General features: G+C 41.9%; 1 protein-coding gene across 1 annotated transcript in view; it reads right to left on the bottom strand.

Annotated features, from left to right (window-relative positions):
• Nucleotides 1-10,880: 10,880 nt before the first annotated feature.
• LOC139748055 (dynein axonemal intermediate chain 1-like) overlaps nucleotides 10,881-20,456 on the bottom strand; it is a 553,383-nt gene continuing 543,807 nt past the window's right edge. The window contains exon 15 of the mRNA XM_071660634.1: nucleotides 10,881-12,592. Coding sequence (XP_071516735.1) covers nucleotides 12,457-12,592 — 136 coding nt within the window. The 3' untranslated portion in view covers nucleotides 10,881-12,456. The remainder of the gene's footprint in view (nucleotides 12,593-20,456) is intronic.

The raw sequence follows: 20,456 nt of genomic DNA on the forward strand, positions 1-20,456 counted from the left end.
TGTAAGTAAAAGAGATGGCCAGAAAGTGTTATTGGATTACATGTTAATTGATAAGCGCATGAAAGAGAGACTTTTGGATGTTAATGTGCTGCGAGAGGCAACTGGAGGGATGTCTGATCATTGCCTTGTTGAGGTGAAGGTGAAGATTTGTAGAGGTTTTCAAAAAAGAAGAGAGAATGTTGGGGTTAATAGAGTCGTGAGAGTAAGTGAGCTTGGAAAGGAAACTTGTGTGAGGAAGTACCAGGAGAGATTGACTGCAGAATGGAAAAAGGTGAGCGCAAATGATCTAAGGGGAGTGTGGGAGGAATGGGATGTATTTAGGGAAGCAGTGATGGCTTGCGCAAAAGATGCCTGTGGCATAAGATAGGTGGGAGGTAGGCAGATTAGAAAGGGTAGTGAGTGGTGGATGAAGAGGTAAGATTGTTAGTGAAAGAGAAGAGAGAGGCATTTAGACAATTTTTGCAAGGAAATAGTGCAAATGAAAGAGGCAGGAGGTCAAGAAAAAGGTGCAAGAGGTGAAAAAGGGAACAAAGGAGAGTTGGGGTGAGAGAGTATCGTTAAAGTTTAGGGAGAATAGAAAGATGTGTTGGAAGGAAGTAAATAAGGTGCATACAACAAGGGAAAAAATGGGAACACCAATGAAGAGGGCTAATGGGGAGGTAATAACAAGTTGTGGTGAAGTGAAAAGGAGATGGAGTGAGTATTTTGAAGGTTTGTTGAATGCGTTTGATGCAAGAGTGGCAGATATAGGGTGTTTTGGTCAAGGTGGTGTGCAAAGTGAGAGGGTCAGGGAAAATGGTTTGACAAACAGAAAAGAGGTAGTGAAAGCTTTCCAGAAGATGAAAGCCGGTAAGGCACCGGGTCTGGATGGTACTGCAGTGGAATTTATCAAAAAAACAGGTGACTGTTGTTGACTGGTTGGTGAAAATATTCAATGTATGTATGGTTCATGGTGAAGTGCCTCAGGATTGGCGGAATGAATGCATAGTGCCATTGTATAAGGGCAAAGGGGATAAAGGCGAGTGTTCAAATTACAGAGGTATAAGTTTGTTCAGTATTTTTGGGAAATTTGGAAGGGTATTGATTGAGAGGGTGAAGGCAGGTACAGAGCATCATACTGGGGAAGAGCAGTGTGATTCCAGTAGTGTTAGATGATGTGTGGATCAGATGTTTGCTTTCAAGAATGTATGTGAGAAATACTTAGAAAAACAGATGGATCTCGAGAAGCCATATGATAGAGTTAAGAGAGATTCTCTGTGGAAGGTGTTAAAAGTATATGGTGTGGGAGGGAAGTTGCTAAAAGCAGTGAAAAGTTTTTATCGAGGATTTAAGGCATGTGTGCGAGTACGAAGAGAGAAAAGTGATTGGATACCGGTGAATGCTGGTTTATGTCTCCATTTTTTATTTTTTTTTTGCTTTGTCGCTGTCTCCCGAGTTTGCGAGGTAGCGCAAGGAAACAGACGAAAGAAATGGCCCAACCCACCCCCATACACATGTACATACATACGTCCACACACGCAAATATACATACCTACACAGCTTTCCATGGTTTACCCAAACGCTTTACATGACCTGATTCAATCCACTGACAGCACGTCAACCCCGGTATACCACATCGCTCCAATTCACTCTATTCCTTGCCCTCCTCTCACCCTCCTGCATGTTCAGGCCCCGATCACACAAAATCTTTTTCACTCCATCTTTCCACCTCCAATTTGGTCTCCCTCTTCTCCTCGTTCCCTCCACCTCCGACACATATATCCTCGTGGTCAATCTTTCCTCACTCATTCTCTCCATGTGCCCAAACCATTTCAAAACACCCTCTTCTGCTCTCTCAACCATGCTCTTTTCATTTCCACACATCTCTCTTACCCTTACATTACTTACTCGATCAAACCACCTCACACCACACATTGTCCTCAAACATCTCATTTCCAGCACATCCATCCTCCTGCGCACCACTCTATCCATAGCCCACGCCTCGCAACCATACAACATTGTTGGAACCACTATTCCCTCAAACACACACATTTTTGCTTTCCGAGATAATGTTCTCGACTTCCACACATTCTTCAAGGCTCCCAGAATTTTCGCCCCCTCCCCCACCCTATGATCCACTTCCGCTTCCATGGTTCCATCCGCTGCCAGATCCACTCCCAGATATCTAAAACACTTCACTTCCTCCAGTTTTTCTCCATTCAAACTCACCTCCCAATTGACTTGACTCTCAACCCTACTATACCTAATAACCTTGCTCTTATTCACATTTACTCTTAACTTCCTTCTTTCACACACTTTACCAAACTCAGTCACCAGCTTCTGCAGTTTCTCACATGAATCAGCCACCAGCGCTGTATCATCAGCGAACAACAACTGACTCACTTCCCAAGCTCTCTCATCCCAAACAGACTTCATACTTGCACCTCTTTCCAAAACTCTTCCATTCACCTCCCTAACAACCCCATCCATAAACAAATTAAACAACCATGGAGACATCACACACCCCTGCCGCAAACCTACATCCACTGAGAACCAATCACTTTCCTCTCTTCCTACACGTACACATGCCTTACATCCTCGATAAAAACTTTTCACTGCTTCTAACAACTTGCCTCCCACACCATATTTTCTTAATACCTTCCACAGAGTATCTCTATCAACTCTATCATATGCCTTCTCCAGATCCATAAATGCTACATACAAATCCATTTGCTTTTCTGAGTATTTCTCACATACATTCTTCAAAGCAAACACCTGATCCACACATCCTCTACCACTTCTGAAACCACACTGCTCTTCCCCAATCTGATGCTCTGTACATGCCTTCACCCTCTCAATCAATACCCTCCCATATAATTTACCAAGAATACTCAACAAACTTATACCTCTGTAATTTGAGCACTCACTCTTATCCCCTTTGCCTTTGTACAATGGCACTATGCACGCATTCCGCCAATCCTCAGGCACCTCACCATGAGTCATACATACATTAAATAACCTTACCAACCAGTCAACAATACAGTCACCCCCTTTTTTAATAAATTCCACTGCAATACCATCCAAACCTGCTGCCTTGCCGGCTTTCATCTTCCGCAAAGCTTTTACTACCTCTTCTCTGTTTACCAAATCATTTTCCCTACCCCTCTCACTTTGCACACCACCTAGACCAAAACACCCTATATCTGCCACTCTATCATCAAACACATTCAGCAAACCTTCAAAATACTCACTCCATCTCCTTGTCACATCACCACTACTTGTTATCACCTGCCCATTTGCGCCCTTCACTGAAGTTCCCATTTGCTCCCTTGTCTTACGCACTTTATTTACCTCCTTCCAGAACATCTTTTTATTCTCCCTAAAATTTAATGATACTCTCTCACCCCAACTCTCATCTGCCCTTTATTTCACCTCTTGCACCTTTCTTTTGACCTCCTGTCTCTTTCTTTTATACATCTCCCACTCAATTGCATTTTTTCCCTGCAAAAATCGTCCAAATGCCTCTCTCTTCTCTTTCACTAATACTCTTACTTCTTCATCCCACCACTCACTACCCTTTCTAATCAACCCATCTCACACTCTTCTCATGCCACAAGCATCTTTTGCGCAATCCATCACTGATTCCCTAAATACATCCCATTCCTCCCCCACTCCCCTTACTTCCATTGTTCTCACCTTTTTCCACTCTGTACTCAGTCTCTCCTGGTACTTCCTCACACAAGTCTCCTTTCTAAGCTCACTTAGTCTCACCACCCTCTTCACCCCAACATTCACTCTTCTTTTCTGAAAACCCATACAAATCTTCACCTTAGCCTACACAAGATGATGATCAGACATCCCTCCAGTTGCACCTCTCAGCACATTAATATCCAAAAGTCTCTCTTTCGCGCGCCTGTCAATTAACACGTAATCCAATAACGCTCTCTGGCCATGTCTCCATGGTTGTTTAATTTGTTTATGGATGGGGTTATTAGGGAGGTGAATGCAAGAGTTTTAGTGATAAGGGCAAGTATGCAGTCTGTTATGGATGAGAGAGCTCGGGAAGTGAGTCATTTGTTGTTCACTGATGATACAGCGCTGGTGGCTGATTCATGTGAGAAACTTCAGAAGCTAGCGACTGAGTTTGGCAAAGTGTGTGAAAGAAGAAAGCTGAGAGTAAATGTGAATAAGAACAAGGTTATTAGGTTCAATAGGGTTCAGGGACAAATCAATCGGGAGGAAAGTTTGAGAGGAGAAAGAGTGGAGGAAGTGAAGTGTTTTAGATATCTGGGGTGGATTTAGCAGCGGATGGAACCATGGATGCATATGTGAGTCATAGGGTGGGGGAGGGGCGAAGGTTCTGGGAGCGTTGAAGAATCTGTGGAAGGATAGAACATTATTTCAGAGAGAAAGAATTGGTATGTTTGAAGGAATAGTGGTTCCAACAATGTTATATGGTTGCAAGACATGGGCTGCGGAGGAGGGCGGATGTGTTGCAAATGAGATGTTTCAGGACAATATGTGGTGTGAGGTGGTTTGATCGAGTAAGTGATAATATGGTAAGAGAGATTTGTGGTAACAAATAAAGTGGTTGAGAGAGCAGAAGAGGGTGTATTGAAATGGTTTGGTTATATGGAGAGAGTGAGTGAGGAAAGATTGACAAAGAGGATATATGTGTCAGAGATGGAGGGAACGAGGAGAAATGGGAAACCAAACTAGAGGTGGAAGGGTGAAGTGAAAAAGATTTTCAGCGATCAGGGCCTGAATATATATATATATATATATATATATATATATATATATATATATATATATATATATATATATATATATATATATATATATATATATATATATATATATATATATGGTGAGAGCAAAGTACGTACGGGGAGTGGGGGAGGAATGGGATGTATTTTGGGAAGCAGTAATGGCTTGCACAAAATATGCGTGTGGCATGAGAAGCATGGAAGGCGTGCAGATTAGAAAGGGTAATGAGTGGTGGGATGAAGAAGTAACATTAATAATGAAAGATAAGAGGATGGCATTTCGACGATTTTTGCAGGGAAATAATGCAAATGACTGGGAGATGTATAAAACAAAGAGGCAGGAGGTCAAGAGAAAGGTGTAAGATGTGAAAAACAGGGCAGATGAGAGTTGGGGTGAGAGTATCATTAGATTTTGGGGAGAATAAAAATATGTTTTAGAAGGATGTAAATAGAGTGCGTAAGACAAGGGAACAAATGGGAACTTCAGTGAAAGGGGCTAATGGGGAGGTGATAACAAGTAGTGGTGATGTGAGGAGATGGACTGAGTATTTTGAAGGTTTGTTGAATGTGTTTGATGATTGAGTGGAAGCTATAGGGTGTTTTGGTCGAGGTGGTGTGCAAAGTGAGAGGGTTAGGGAACGATGTGCTAGCATACCGGGATCGACGTGCTGTCAATGGATTGAACCAGGGCGTGTGATTAGTGTTAGTAATTAATGTTAGTAATTTTGATGTTCGAGACCGGTTTATAATGATTGGTGACTTGAATGCAAAGGTGATTATTGTGGTAGTTGAGGGAATGATTGTTGTAAATGAGGTGTTCATTGTTGTAAGAGCTTGTGTGCTAAAAAAGGACTGGTTGTTGGGAATACCTGGTTTAAAAAGAGATATATACATACGTATACGTATTCAAATGGGATAGATGGCCAGAGAGCGTTACTGGATTACGTGCTGATTGATAGGCGCGTGAAAGAGAGCCTTTTGTGCGAAGTGAGATGTTTAGGAAGAATTATTTGGTAAACAGAAAGAGTTAGTAAAAGCTTTGCGGAAGATGAAAGCCGGCAAGCCAGCGGATTTGGATGGTATTGCAGTGGAATTTATCAAGAAAGGAGGTTACTGTATTGTTGACTGGTTGGCAAGGATATCTAATGTATGTATGCCTCATGGTGAGGTGCCTGAGGATTGGAGGATTGCATGCATAATGCCATTGTACAAAGGCAAAGGAGATAAAGGTGAGCTTTCAAATTACAGAGGTATAAGTTTGTTGTGTATTCCTGGGAAACTATATGGAAGGGCATTGATTGAGAGGGTAAAAGCATGCACAGAGCATCACATTGGGGGAGAGCAGTGTGGTTTCATAAGCGGTAGAGGATGTGTGGGTCAGATGTTTGCTTTGAAGTTTGTATGTGAAAAAAACTTGGAAAAGGAAAAGAATTTGCATGTAGCATTTATGGATCTGGAGAGGGCATATGATAGAGCTGATAGAAATTCTCTGTGGAAGGTATGAAGAAATTATGGTAGGGGAGGCAAGTTGCTAGAAGCAGTGAAACGTTTTTATCGAGGATGTAAGGCATGTGTACGAGTAGGGAAGAGAGGAAAGTGATTGGTTCTCAGTGAATGTCGTTTTTGCGGCAGGTGTGCGTGATGTCTCCATGGTTGTTTTTTTTATTATGGATGGGGTTGTTAGGTAGGTGAATGGAAGAGTTTTGGAGGGAAGGGTAAGTATGCAGTCTGTAGTGGATGAGAGGGCTTGGGAAGTGAGTCCGTTGTTGTTCGCTGATGATACAGCGCTGATGGCTGATTCGGGTGAGAAACTGCAGAAGCTGGTGACTGAGTTCAGTAAAGTGTGTGAAAGAAGAGAGCTGAGAGTAATTGTGAATAAGAGCAAGGTTATCATTTACAGTAGGGTTGAGGAACACGTCAACTGGGACGTAAGTTTGAATAGAGAAAAACTGGAGGGAGTGAGGTGTTTTGGATATAGGAGCGGATTTGGCAGTGGATGGAACCATGGAAGCGGAAGTGAGTCAAAGTGTGGGGTAGGGGCGAAAGTTCTGGGAACGTTGAGAAATATGTGGAAGGCGAGAACATTATCTCGGAAAGCAAAAATGGGTATGTTTGAGGGAATAGTGGTTCCAACAATGTTATATGGTTCCGAGGCGTGGGCTGGAGATAAAGTTGTTCGAAGGAGGGTGGATGTGTTGGAAATGAGAAGTTTGAGGACAATATGTGGTTGAGTGTGGTTGAGGGAGCAGAAGAGGGTGTTTTGGAATGGTTTGGTCACATGGAGAGAATGAGTGAGGAAAGATTGATCAAGAGAATATACGTGTCAGAGGTGGACAGAACGAGAAGTGGGAGGCCAAATTGGAGGTGGAAAGTTGGAGTGAAAAAGATTATGTGCGATCGAGGCCTGAACATGCAGGAGGGTGAAAGGCATGCAAGTAAGTAATGAAAGGGTAAGAGATTTGTGTGGTAGTAAAAAGAGTGTGGTTGAGAGAGCAGAAGAGGGTGTTTTGGAATGGTTTGGTCACATGGAGAGAATGAGTGAGGAAAGATTGGCCAAGAGGATATACGTGTCAGAGGTGGACAGAACGAGAAGTGGGAGGCCAAATTGGAGGTGGAAGTTGGAGTGAGAAAGATTATGTGCGATCGAGGCCTGAACATGCAGGAGGGTGAAAGGCATGCAAGGAATAGAGTGAACTGGAACGATGTGGTATACCGGGGTCGACGTACTGTCATTGGATTAAACCAGGGGATTTGAAGTGTCTGGGGTAAACTTTGGAAAGTTTTGTGGGGATTGGATGTGGAAAGGGAGCTGTGGTTTCGGTGCATTATACAGGGTGTTGTCATTTCATGTGTGTCGGGGTGGCGACGAGAATGAATGATAACAGCAAGTATGAATTATGTAAATGTGTATATATATATATATTCGTCTATGTATGTGTTTACATGTATACGTTGAAATGTATAGATATGTATATGTACGTGTGTGGACGTGTATGAATATGCATGCGTATGTGGGTGGGTTGGACGATTCTTTCGTCTGTTTCCTTGGGCTACCTCGCTAACGCGGGAGACAGCGACAAAGTATAATGAAAAAATAAATGTAACATTAAAACGTATACATACATATACATACACAGACATATACATGTATACACACATGTACATATTCATATTTGCTGCCTTCATCCATTTTCGTCGCCATTCCGCCACACATGAAATAGCACACACACACACACACACACACACACACACACACACACACACACACACACACACACACACACACCCGCGAAGTAGCGCTAGGAAAAGGCAAAATCGGCCTTTATCATATGCTTTCTCCAGATCCATAAATGCTACATATAATTCTATTTGTTTTTCTAAGTATTTCTCACATATATTCTTTAACGCAAACACCTGATCCACACATCATCAACCACTTCTCAAACCATATTGCTCTTCCCTAATCTGATGCTCTGCACATGTCTTCACCCTCTCAATCAATACCCTCCCATATAATTTCCCACGAATGCTCAGCAGTGTGGTTTCAGTAATGACAGAGGATGTGTTGATCAGGTGTTTGCTTTGAAGAATGTATGTGAGAAATACTTACAAAAAAAAATGGATTTTTATGCAGCATTTATGGATCTGGATAAAGCATATTACAGAGTTGATAGAGATGCTCTGTGGAGTTCGTCGTAAGGGAGGTAAGTTGCTAGAAACAGTGAAAAGTTTTTATCAAGGATTTCAGACATGTGTACGAGTAGGAAAAGAGGAAAGTGGTTGGTTCCCAGTGAATGTCCATTTGCGGCAGGGGTACTTGATGTTTCCATGGTTCTTTGATTTATTCATGGATGGGGTTGCTATGGAGGTGAATGCAAGAACTTTGGAGAGTGGCAAGTATGTAGTCTCCTGTTGATGAGAGGGTTTGGGGAGTGAGTCATTTGTTGCTCGCTGATGATATAGCACTGATGGCTGAGTCGGGTGAGACACTGCAGAAGTTGATGACTGAGTTTGGTAAAGTGTGTGAAAGAAGAAAGCTGAGAGTAAATCTGAATAAGATCAAGGTTATTAGGTTCAGTTGGGTTGAGGGTCAAGTCAGTTGGGAGGTAAGTTTGAATGGAGAAAAAAATGGAGGAAGTGAAGTGCTTTAGGTATCTGAGAGTGGATTTAGCAGCAGATGGAACCATGGAAGCGAAAGTGAGTCACAGGATGGGGGAGGGGGCGAAGGTTCTGGGAGCGTTGAAGAATATGTGGAAGGCGAGAACGTTATATCGGAGAGCAAAAATGGGCATGTTTGAAGGACTAGTGGTTCCAACAATGTTATATGATTGCAAGGCATGGGCTATAGATAGGGTTGTGCGGAGGAGGGTGGAAGTGCTGGAAATATGATGTTTGAGGACAATATTTGGTGTGAGGTGGTTTGATCGAGTACGTAATGAAAGGGTAAGAGAGATGTGTGGTAATAAAAAGAGTGTGTTTGAGAGAGCAGAAGAGGGTGTATTTAAATGGTTTGGTCACATGGAGAGAATGAGTGAAGGAAGATTGACAAACAGGATATATATGTGAAGAGTGAAGGGAACGAGAAGTGGGAGACCAAATTGGAGGTGGAAGGGTGGAGTGAAATATATTTTGAGCGATCGGGGCCTGAACATACAGGAGGGTGAAAGGCGTGCCAGGAATAGAGTGATATGGAACGACGTGGTATATCGGGGTCGACGTGCTGTCACCCAGGGCATGTGAAGCGTCTGGAGTAAACCATTAAAAGTGTTGTGGGGCCTGGATGCAGAAAGCGAGCTTTGTTTTGGTGCATTACACATGACTGCTAGAGGCTGAGTGTGAACGAATGTGGCCTTTGTTGTCTTTTCCTATATCTACCTCGCCCGAGGGGGGAGGGTTGCCATTTTTATGTGTCGGGGTGGCGACGAGACTGGGTGAAGGCAGCGAGTATGGATATGTACATGTGTATATATGTATTTGTCTGTGTATGTATATGCAACATGTGTTGAAATGCGTAAGTATGTATATGTACCTGTGTGGATGTGTATGTATATACATGTGTATGTGGGTGAGTTGGGCCATTCTTTCGTCTGTTTCCTTGCGCTACCTTGCTAACACGGGAGACAGCGACAAAGTATGATAATAATAATAACCATTTCTCATTGACACTTGCTTGTCATATTTGGAGCAGCATCTACCATATGCAAAGGAGAGCCAACAGTGAGCTGTGGCTACATAGGATAGGTTAAAGATTGTCGTAAATCTCGATATTCTGAGGTAATTTGCATCATAAGAAATCAGAAACCAATATTGTAATAATATAGCTATGTCATAGCATGAATACAATGTTGGCGCAGAAGGCTGATCACTCTGGAACAGTGTTAAATGTGTTGTTACGTGTTATCCGTATCATTTCATGCAAACGGATGTTAAACGTTTATATTAAGCATACATTATGGATGCAACTAGTTAAAGGCCAGCTATCATTCCTAATCATTCACCGTGTATATCCATTTTACGCTTCAACTGCTCCTATGGTGCCCTCATGTGACGACCACTGAACCATTCAGTCTGCTCGTTGACTGGAGAACAGCTGTTAGCTTCAAATAACCTGTTACGGTGTGCAAAGATGTGTCCTCTCGTGAGAGAAGCATAATAATGTTGCACACATTTGGACGTCATTTCCATGAACATAGGCAACATAATGAAACATGAGGAAACGCGATGGTGTTGATTATTGCTTAGACCCCAAGCCTGGATGAAAAACAAAACATTTACGAGAAATAAAGCTGGATAGAGAAGTCGTCACGTCAAATATTGTATTTGATTATACTCGTCTGCTGCTAACCTCATCTCCTTTATTCCATGATTAACCTTTACTGAAGGAGGAGAGAGAGAGAGAGAGAGAGAGAGAGAGAGAGAGAGAGAGAGAGAGAGAGAGAGAGAGAGAGAGAGAGAGAGAGAGAGATGCAAACGTTTATCTCGGTCCTGAACGCATGTCTGGGATGAGAGGAATACAAGTGGAAAGAAAAGTATATACATATTAACATATCTATTTTTGTATTTTTTCAGTAAAGATATATATATAGTAAGAACAAGTGTTACAGTTACTATACAGCAATACACATACTTAATGTTGGTCAGAATTGCTGTTTATAGATCTCTTCATACTGAGCATATACATAGCTGTCTTTCTTAATCCCAAAAGCTAAGAATGAGAAATGGATGCCATTATCTGCAGCAGAATGAAATTAGGAGTGTTGTCTAAAGTAGAGTCGGCTACTCATTTACAAAGAGAAATATTTACAGAGCAAAGATCAAAGTGCTAAGTACATGAATCTATTTATATAGATCTGATGGAGACAAAAAATAAATTGAGATTTAACTAAGGTAATTATACTTATGAATACGGCACCTACAGCAATTCAGAAGTCTAACTATCGTCTTTAAGATTTGTGTATGTATTAGATAAAAACATCAAAGATGCACGTAATAATTATTGCTTAAACTCCTAAAATGAGTTGAACGCTGATAAACTGAGCATATGAGTGCATGCCTAGTGGCTGACTAACATTATCAAAGCTGTTCTTCACTTGGCATTTGAATATGGGTTTATACTGTAAGTTTGATCATATCATTAGATGCAAACTAGCCAACTGATCATTTCATCACTGGTGTATTGTAACAGGCATGAAATGTAATTCAGAGAAGTATGTTTACCGGTTGAGCTTATCAGTAAAGGTTATTTACTTAACGAGCATGCTATTAGCTTTGTAACTTTAGGTACGGTGAGCTCATTATTTATACTAGCATTTTGATACATTGGAGAATATCATTAATAGTGTGTGCCAGGTGACTGAGGTGTCTTATCTGTTTGAGCACAACATCAGGGAGTATAGTGGTTGGCTGAGCAATTCATAGGAGCTTTGTCTGCACTAGCTAAGAATAACTTCAAAGGTGTATATTGATTCAACATACTATTAGGGTTGTAATTTAAATGGTTGAGCATGTCATCAAAGGTATGCAAGTCTTTTCATTGGCTAAGCCTATCGCCTCGATTGTGCGTTCACTGACTTGCCATATCTACAGGGGACTGAGTGACTGGCTAAACATTTATATAACATCCGCTATATATTGATTAGATAATTGCTGACCAGATGAGTCCCACATTCCAAACAGAAGCAACAATGCATCTGAATATTGAGGTCTCATAACTTCACCATTTTCTCGCTTGGCTCTTTTCTTGGTTTATGTTAAGGTGTTTCTGTGGATATATCTGTCTCAAGGAGTTCCGTCTTGTGTAATCATTTTGTCTCTACCTTTTGTCTTCTGAATAAAAACCCATGTGTTGGAAAAGGCTGTTCGTTACATCATGACAACTGGTACTGAAAACGACCTTTTTCATCCCAAAAAAGATCATTCCCTTTGGTTGACCCTCACATAACTTTCGATTTTGTAACGAGATAAGTTATCAAAGTGCTTTTGAAAACGAATTTGGTTCTGAGAATTTCCTGCAAGTGGGATTGAGTTCCGTGTTCTCAAGACGTAAGAGATACTTAGTTCCTTCTCTCAGCTGTAGTTTTTGTTTACTGAGTCCCATCTCTCAGTTGTAACTTTTGTTTCCTGAATTCAGTACCTCAGTCATAGCTTTTGACTGCTTACGTTATTAGAGGCACAAAGTCTTCTTTTTCTGAGGGAGGTTTCAAACTTGTTACCCTCTGTTGATAGCGATGAGTCTTTCCATTTTGTTGAGTTCAAGTTCCCTCAGCTTATTGGCGTCGGCATCCTTCGCCTCCCTCTGAACCTTTCTTAAGTTTGGTGAAAGCTTGAACGAAGCCAAGTGACCCCTGCAGGAGGATTGAAGGTGAGAATTAGATTACTGAAGTAAAACCCTGAGGATAAGAGACAAGAAGAGAGAGAGAATGACAGAGGAAGTATAATAAAAGTGAAGTCGACGTAAGGAGATATGAATGTTGAGTAAAACACTGAAAATGAATATGGAGGAGACAAAATGAAAGTGGAAGGTTTAAGAGAATAAGAGAAGGGGCGAAGTTAAGGGTGGGAAAATGATTGTTAGATATGATGCGAGACTGAAAAAGTGTACACAATAATGGAAGGGATGTGTCAGTGGGAGAAGGAAGGCGAGTGAAGGATAGATGTGAACCATTATATGGAACAGAGGTGAGATTAGCGGAGTGATGGCAAGGATAGCATAGTGAATGATAGATTCAATATGAGAGTTATTGAGATGTGAGAATGGGATAGTACAAGTGCAAATGAGAGAATATAGGATATGGAAGAATGGATGAATGAAAGAGTGAATAGATCAGTGTTATGAGATAACAGGTATGAGAAAAGAAATATAAAGATGGGAGAGCGAAGATAAGAGAGGAAGAGTGGGCACGAGAGACGACAAGCGGACATGACCAGTGGAGAGTGAAAGCCAAAAATAGGAGGGTAAAGAGAAATACTAGTAAGAGGATGGAAGTGAAAACAGACATGAGAGTGGGAGAGAAGAGTTGACTGCTATAATGTGAACAAGAGACTGACAGTGAAATTGAGGGCTGAATAGCGGACGGGGGAGTGAGCGTGAAGAAGGACAGCTGGAAGTGGAACAGAGGAAATTATAATGGAAATAAGTAAAACACTGAATATGAAAGTCAGGAAGTAAAGTTTAAGGTGAGATAGGACGTGAGAGTGTAGAAAAACTGTAAGAGAGATGTTAGAGGTTAGGTTGAAAGGGTAATAATGAGAATAGGAGAGTGAACTAAGGTGTGGGAGAATAGAAATGATATCATTGTAAATAATTTGAGTTGAGAATAGACGAAAGAGTAAGAAGAGAGTTTAGGTTAGAGTTGAAGGGAGAAGGTGAGGGCTAGTTATTGTAGATGACAATGGTGAAGCGCAGGTAAAAATCAGAGACTGCTAGTTGTTTAGGCTGAGGGAGTGAGGAGGTTTTGATAAGAAGTGAATGAAAGAGTGGAGATGATAGTGAGAGTGAAGATGAGATCAGCAGAAAGGAAGTGAAAAGAGGAGACTGGGGGTGAATTAAAGCATTGGCGATTAGGGACAGTGGTCGTGAAAGTAGAAGCTAACAGAATGGGAGAGTGGAGGGAAGTGGTGGTGAGGTTGGAAGAGGATAAGAGTTAAGGAAGTGGAAGGTAAGGTTAGAAAAGAGGAAGTGAGAGTATGAATGAAATTCAGAAGTCAGATTGAAGCTAACGGGCATGCTAGAGAGTGCAAGTAAGAGTAAAAGAGAAGGGGTTGATGATAGGTAGAGGGAGGTGAAGAGAAAGTGGTGAAGAAAGGCTGAGAGAAATTGAATGAGTAACGGTGGAATCAAGAATGGAAGATAAGAAATGAGAGTGGATAAGTAAAAGTGGGGAAATTGGTGAGAGTTTCAGAATTGAGGTGGAAGAGAGACAGTCTGAAAGTGAAAATTTGAGACGAGGAGAGCTTGGAAGCCGTGAGGGCCCTGGATATGATAGAAAGAGACGGGAAGAAAAAGTTGTAGAGTGTAGGCGAAAGCGGGAGCATGGAAATGACAGCTCGTGAGGTAAGGGAATATAGCAGGGGAAAATATGAGTTACCGATGCGAGAGATGAGGCCACAGGTGAGTTAGGAAAAGTGGATGTAAGGGTTGAAGAAAATAAATCAGAGAATCAGGAGTGGAGGAGCGTGAAGTTGAGTGTGGATGAGTTAAGGTGAGTGGAACAGTAGATGTACGGGTGGATCACCAGATGATAGGTCAGGAAAGCTTCTTAAGATGGATTAGAAAATGGGAGATAAGACTGATGAGGTAAGCGAGGAGTGGAGGTGAGAAAGTGTGATTGAAAGAGTATTGGTGAGAAAAATGAGAGTGGGACACTGAAAAGTGTGTGTGAGAGTTGTTGGAAGTAAGAAAAAAGGAAGTGAGAGGGGGAGAGTTAAGATGAGGGTTGTTATAGTGAAATTGGAAGTGGTGAGAAGTAGTAATGACAGTTGGGGGAGAGGTGAGAGCTGGCGGATGGAGGTGAGGGTGGCAGGAAGTAGGTAAAAATGGGAAAATGGAAGTGAGAGTGTGAGAATAGAGGTGGAAGAGGGAAAGTGTAATGATGAGTGATAGTTTGGAGAGTAGCAGGGAAGCAGAGAATAAAGTAAGAGAGAGAGAAAATAAGACTGCAAGAGTGGAAGTAAGAGCGAATATTAGTACTGAATAGTAAAAATGAGGAAGAGAAGTTATCTGCAGGGGTGGTACGGTGAAAATAAAACTGAGGTTTTGTGAGCGAAAAAGAATGAGTGAGAGAGTGAAGCGATAATGCGAGAGAGGAATGGCAAGAAGAGACTAAAGGTTAGAATGAAAGAGGAGCGGTGATAGCGGGAACATGAAATTGAGAATAGATTAATAGAGGCGAGAGTGACCTGGCAGAGTTTGGATTAGGAAGTGGAGGTGACACTTTGGTGTTTCGAGACGAGGGTGGAATAAAATGGGTAAAAGATGACAAGAGAATGCAAGTTTAGGGTTAAAGTGAGAGAAAGTAAGTAGAATTATTATCATTATCCTTTCTATTACATTACTTTTATCATTATTAATATTTCTGAAGTCATTACAATGGAATATACGCACCACTAAGCCCCTTTTAAGGTTGTTTGTGATAAAAGTGAAAAGGCTAACATATGATTCAAAAAGAAAACATGCAAACTCTCAATATGACTATATAAGCACAAATCATGTCATCAGGTACTTATGAAATCTTCATGAGAACTATTCTTATAAGTATATATATATATATTACTGCTTTCAGTCGCTCTAATTGGTAGATCATATATCAACAAGCCTGTTGAAGTGAAAATACTTCGCCTCAAAGTGAAAATAAACTTCGTAGGAAGATAATCCCACAACAGTCATGACAATAGAAGAAGACGAAAGATTTAATGATCACTAAGTAACAATTTGTAATGAACAAGATTCCATCATAGTTCAAGAGTTCAATATACCGGTATCTAAGTAGGGAGAATACCTTTCCAGTAGTTTCGGGCCCAGGTGGGATCTCGGAAAGTAGAAAGATGTTTGGGAAGGAGGTAAATAAAGTGCGTAAGACAAGGAAACAAATGGGAACTTCAGTGAAGGGGGCTAATGGAGAGGTGATAACAAATATTGGTGATGTGAGATGGAGTGAGTATTTTGAAGGTTTGTTGAATGTGTTTGATGATAGAGTGGCAGATATAGGATGTTTTGGTCGAGGTGATGTGCAAAGTGGGAGGGTTAGGGAGAATGATTTGGTAAACAGAGAGGAGGTAGTAAAAGCTTTTCGGAAGAGGAAAGCCGGCAAGGCAGCAGGTTTGGAGAGGTATTGCAGAGGAATTTATTAAAAAAGGGGGTGACTGTATTGTTGACTGGTTGGTAAGGTTATTCAATATATGTATGACTCATGGTGAAGTGCCTGAGGATTGGCGGAATGCTTGCATAGCCATTATACAAAGGCAAAGGGGATCAAAGTGAGTGATCGAATTACAGATGTATAAGTTGGTTGAGTATTCCTGAGAAATTATATGGGAGGGTATTGATTGAGAGGGTGAAGGCATGTACAGAGCATCAGACTGGGGAAGAGCAGTGTGGTTTCAGAAGTTGTAGAGGATGTGTGGATCAGGTGTTTGCTTTGAAGAATGTATGTGGGAAATACTTAGAAAAGCAAACGGATTTCTATGTAGCATTTATATATCTGGAGAAGGCATATGATAGAGTTGATAGAGATGCTCTGTGGAAGGTATCAAGAATAGATGGTGTGAGGGGCAAGTTATTAGGAGCAGTGAAAAGTTCTTATCGAGGATGTAAGGCATGCGTACGTGAAGGAAGAGAGGAAAGTGATTGGTTCTCAGTGAATGTTGGTTTGCGGCAGGGGTGTGTGATGTCTCTATGATTGTTTAATTTGTTTATGGATGGGGTTGTTAGGGAGGTGAATGCAAGAGTTTTGGAGTGAGGGGCAAGTATGCAGTCTCTTTTGGATGAGAGAGCTTGGGAAATGAGTCAGTTGTTATTCGCTGATGATACAGCGCTGTTGGCTGATTCGTGTGAGAAACTGCAGAAGCTGGTGACTGAGTTTGGTAAAGTGTGTGAAAGAAGAAAGCTCAGAGTAAATCTAAATAAGAGCAAGGTTATTAGGTTCAGTTGGGTTGAGGGGCAAGTCAATTGGGAGGTAAGTTTGAATGGAGAAAAACTGGAGGAAGTGCAGTGATTTAGATATCTGGGAGAGGATTTGGCAGCGGATGGAACCATAGAAGCTGAAGTGAATCAAAGGGTGGAGAGGGGACGAAAGTTTTGGGAGCGTTGAAGAATGTGTGGAGGTCGAGAACATTATCGTGGAAAGCAAAAATGGGTATGTTTGAAGGAATAGTGACTCCAACAATGTTATATGGTTGCGAGGTGTGGGCTATAGAGTTTTGCGGAGAAGGATGGATGTGCTGGAAATGAGATGTTTCAGGACAATATGTAGTGTGAGGTGGTTTCACCGGGTAAGTAATGAAAGGGTAAGAGAGATGTGTGGTAGTAAAAAGATTGTGGATGAGAAGCAGAATAGGTGTTTGGAAGTGGTTTGGTCAAATGGAGAGAATGAGTGAGGAAAGATTGACCAAGAGGATATATGTGTCAGAGGTGGAGGGAACGAGGAGAAGTAGGAGACCATATTGGAGGTGGAAAGATGGAGTGAAAAAGATTTTGAGTGATCGGGGCCTTAACATGCAGGAGGGTGAAAGGCGTGCAAGGAATAGAGTGAATTGGAATGGCGTGGTATACCGGGGTCGACGTGCTGTCAATGGATTGAACCAGGGCATGTGAAGCGTTTGGAGTAAACCATGGAAAGGGCTTATTAGGACTGACAGTGGAAAGGGAGCTGTGGTTTCGGTGCATTATTACGTGACAGCTAGAGACTGAGTGTGAACGAATGGGGCCTTTGTTGTCTTCCTAGCGCTACCTCGCGCACATGAGGGGGGAGGGGGTTATTTCGTGTGTAGCAGGGTGGCGATGGGAATGAATAAAGGCAGACAGTATAAACTGTGTACATGTGTATATATGTATATGTCTGTGTGTATAGATTTACGTATACGTTGAGATGTATAGGCATGTATATTTGCGTGTGTGGACGTGTATGCATATACATGTGCATGTGGGTGGGCAGGGCCATTCTTTCGTCTGTTTCCTTTCGCTACCTCGCAATCGCAGTTTCCAGCGTCAGGGTGGTAGCGCCAGGGAACAGACGAAGAATGGCCCATCCGCTCATATATATATATATGAATGCAAAGATGAGTAATGTGGCAGTTGAGGGAATAATTGGTATACATGGGGTGTTCAGTGTTGTAAATGGAAATGGTGAAGAGCTTGTAGATTTATGTGCTGAAAAAGGACTGATGATTGGGAATACCTGGTTTAAAAAGCGAGATATACATAAGTATACTTATGTAAGTAGGAGAGATGGCCAGAGAGCGTTATTGGATTACGTGTTAATTGACAGGCGCGCGAAAGAGAGACTTTTGGATGTTAATGTGCTGAGAGGTGCAACTGGAGGGATGTCTGATCATTATCTTGTGGAGGCTAAGGTGAAGATTTGTATGGGTTTTCAGAAAAGAAGAGTGAATGTTGGGGTGAAGAGGGTGGTGAGAGTAAGTGAGCTTGGGAAGGAGACTTGTGTGAGGAAGTACCAGGAGAGACTGAGTAAAGAATGGAAAAAGGTGAGAACAATGGAAGTAAGGGGAGTGGGGGAGGAATGGGATGTATTTAGGGAATCAGTGATGGATTGCGCAAAAGATGCTTGTGGCATGAGAAGACTGGGAGGTGGGTTGATTAGAAAGGGTAGTGAGTGGTGGGATGAAGAAGTAAGAGTATTAGTGAAAGAGAAGAGAGAGGCATTTGGACGATTTTTACAGGGAAAAAATGCAATTGAGTGGGAGATGTATAAAAGAAAGAGACAGGAGGTCAAGAGAAAGGTGCAAGTGGTGAAAAAAAGGGCAAATGAGAGTTGGGGTGAGAGAGTATCATTAAATTTTAGGGAGAATAAAAAGATGTTCTGGAAGGAGGTAAATAAAGTGCGTAAGACAAGGGAGCAAATGAGAACTTCAGTGAAGGGCGCAAATGGGGAGGTGATAACAAGTAGTGGTGATGTGAGAAGGAGATGGAGTGAGTATTTTGAAGGTTTGTTGAATGTGTTTGATGATAGAGTGGCAGATATAGGGTGTTTTGGTCGAGGTGGTGTGCAAAGTGAGAGGGTTAGGGAAAATGATTTGGTAAACAGAGAAGAGGTAGTAAAAGCTTTGCGGAAGATGAAAGCCGGCAAGGCAGCAGGTTTGGATGGTATTGCAGTGGAATTTATTAAAAAAGGGGGTGACTGTATTGTTGACTGGTTGGTAAGGTTATTTAATGTATGTATGACTCATGGTGAGGTGCCTGAGGATTGGCGGAATTCGTGCATAGTGCCATTGTACAAAGGCAAAGGGGATAAGAGTGAGTGCTCAAATTACAGAGGTATAAGTTTGTTGAGTATTCCTGGTAAATTATATGGGAGGGTATTGATTGAGAGGGTGAAGGCATGTACAGAGCATCAGACTGGGGAAGAGCAGTGTGGTTTCAGAAGTGGTAGAGGATGTGTGGATCAGGTGTTTGCTTTGAAGAATGTATGTGAGAAATACTTAGAAAAGCAAATGGATTTGTATGTAGCATTTATGGATCTGGAGAAGGCATATGATAGAGTTGATAGAGATGCTCTGTGGAAGGTATTAAGAATATATGGTGTGGGAGGCAAGTTGTTAGAAGCAGTGAAAAGTTTTTATCGAGGATGTAAGGCATGTGTACGTGTAGGAAGAGAGGAAAGTGATTGGTTCTCAGTGAATGTAGGTTTGCGGCAGGGGTGTGTGATGTCTCCATGGTTGTTTAATTTGTTTATGGATGGGTTGTTAGGGAGGTGAATGCAAGAGTTTTGGAAAGAGGGGCAAGTAGGAAGTCTGTTGGGGATGAGAGAGCTTGGGAAGTGAGTCAGTTGTTGTTCGCTGATGATACAGCGCTGGTGGCTGATTCATGTGAGAAACTGCAGAAGCTGGTGACTGAGTTTGGTAAAGTGTGTGAAAGAAGAAAGTTAAGAGTAAATGTGAATAAGAGCAAGGTTATTAGGTACAGTAGGGTTGAGGGTCAAGTCAATTGGGAGGTGAGTTTGAATGGAGAAAAACTGGAGGAAGTGAAGTGTTTTAGATATCTGGGAGTGGATCTGGCAGCGGATGGAACCATGGAAGCGGAAGTGGATCATAGGGTGGGGGAGGGGGCGAAAATTCTGGGAGCCTTGAAGAATGTGTGGAAGTCGAGAACATTATCTCGGAAAGCAAAAATGGGTATGTTTGAAGGAATAGTGGTTCCAACAATGTTGTATGGTTGCGAGGCGTGGGCTATGGATAGAGTTGTGCGCAGGAGGATGGATGTGCTGGAAATGAGATGTTTGAGGACAATGTGTGGTGTGAGGTGGTTTGATCGAGTAAGTAACGTAAGGGTAAGAGAGATGTGTGGAAATAAAAAGAGCGTGGTTGAGAGAGCAGAAGAGGGTGTTTTGAAATGGTTCGGGCACATGGAGAGAATGAGTGAGGAAAGATTGACCAAGAGGATATATGTGTCGGAGGTGGAGGGAACGAGGAGAAGAGGGAGACCAAATTGGATGTGGAAAGATGGAGTGAAAAAGATTTTGTGTGATCGGGGCC

This window comes from Panulirus ornatus, chromosome 72 (genome assembly GCF_036320965.1).
Source record: "Panulirus ornatus isolate Po-2019 chromosome 72, ASM3632096v1, whole genome shotgun sequence".
NCBI lineage: Eukaryota > Metazoa > Arthropoda > Malacostraca > Decapoda > Palinuridae > Panulirus > Panulirus ornatus.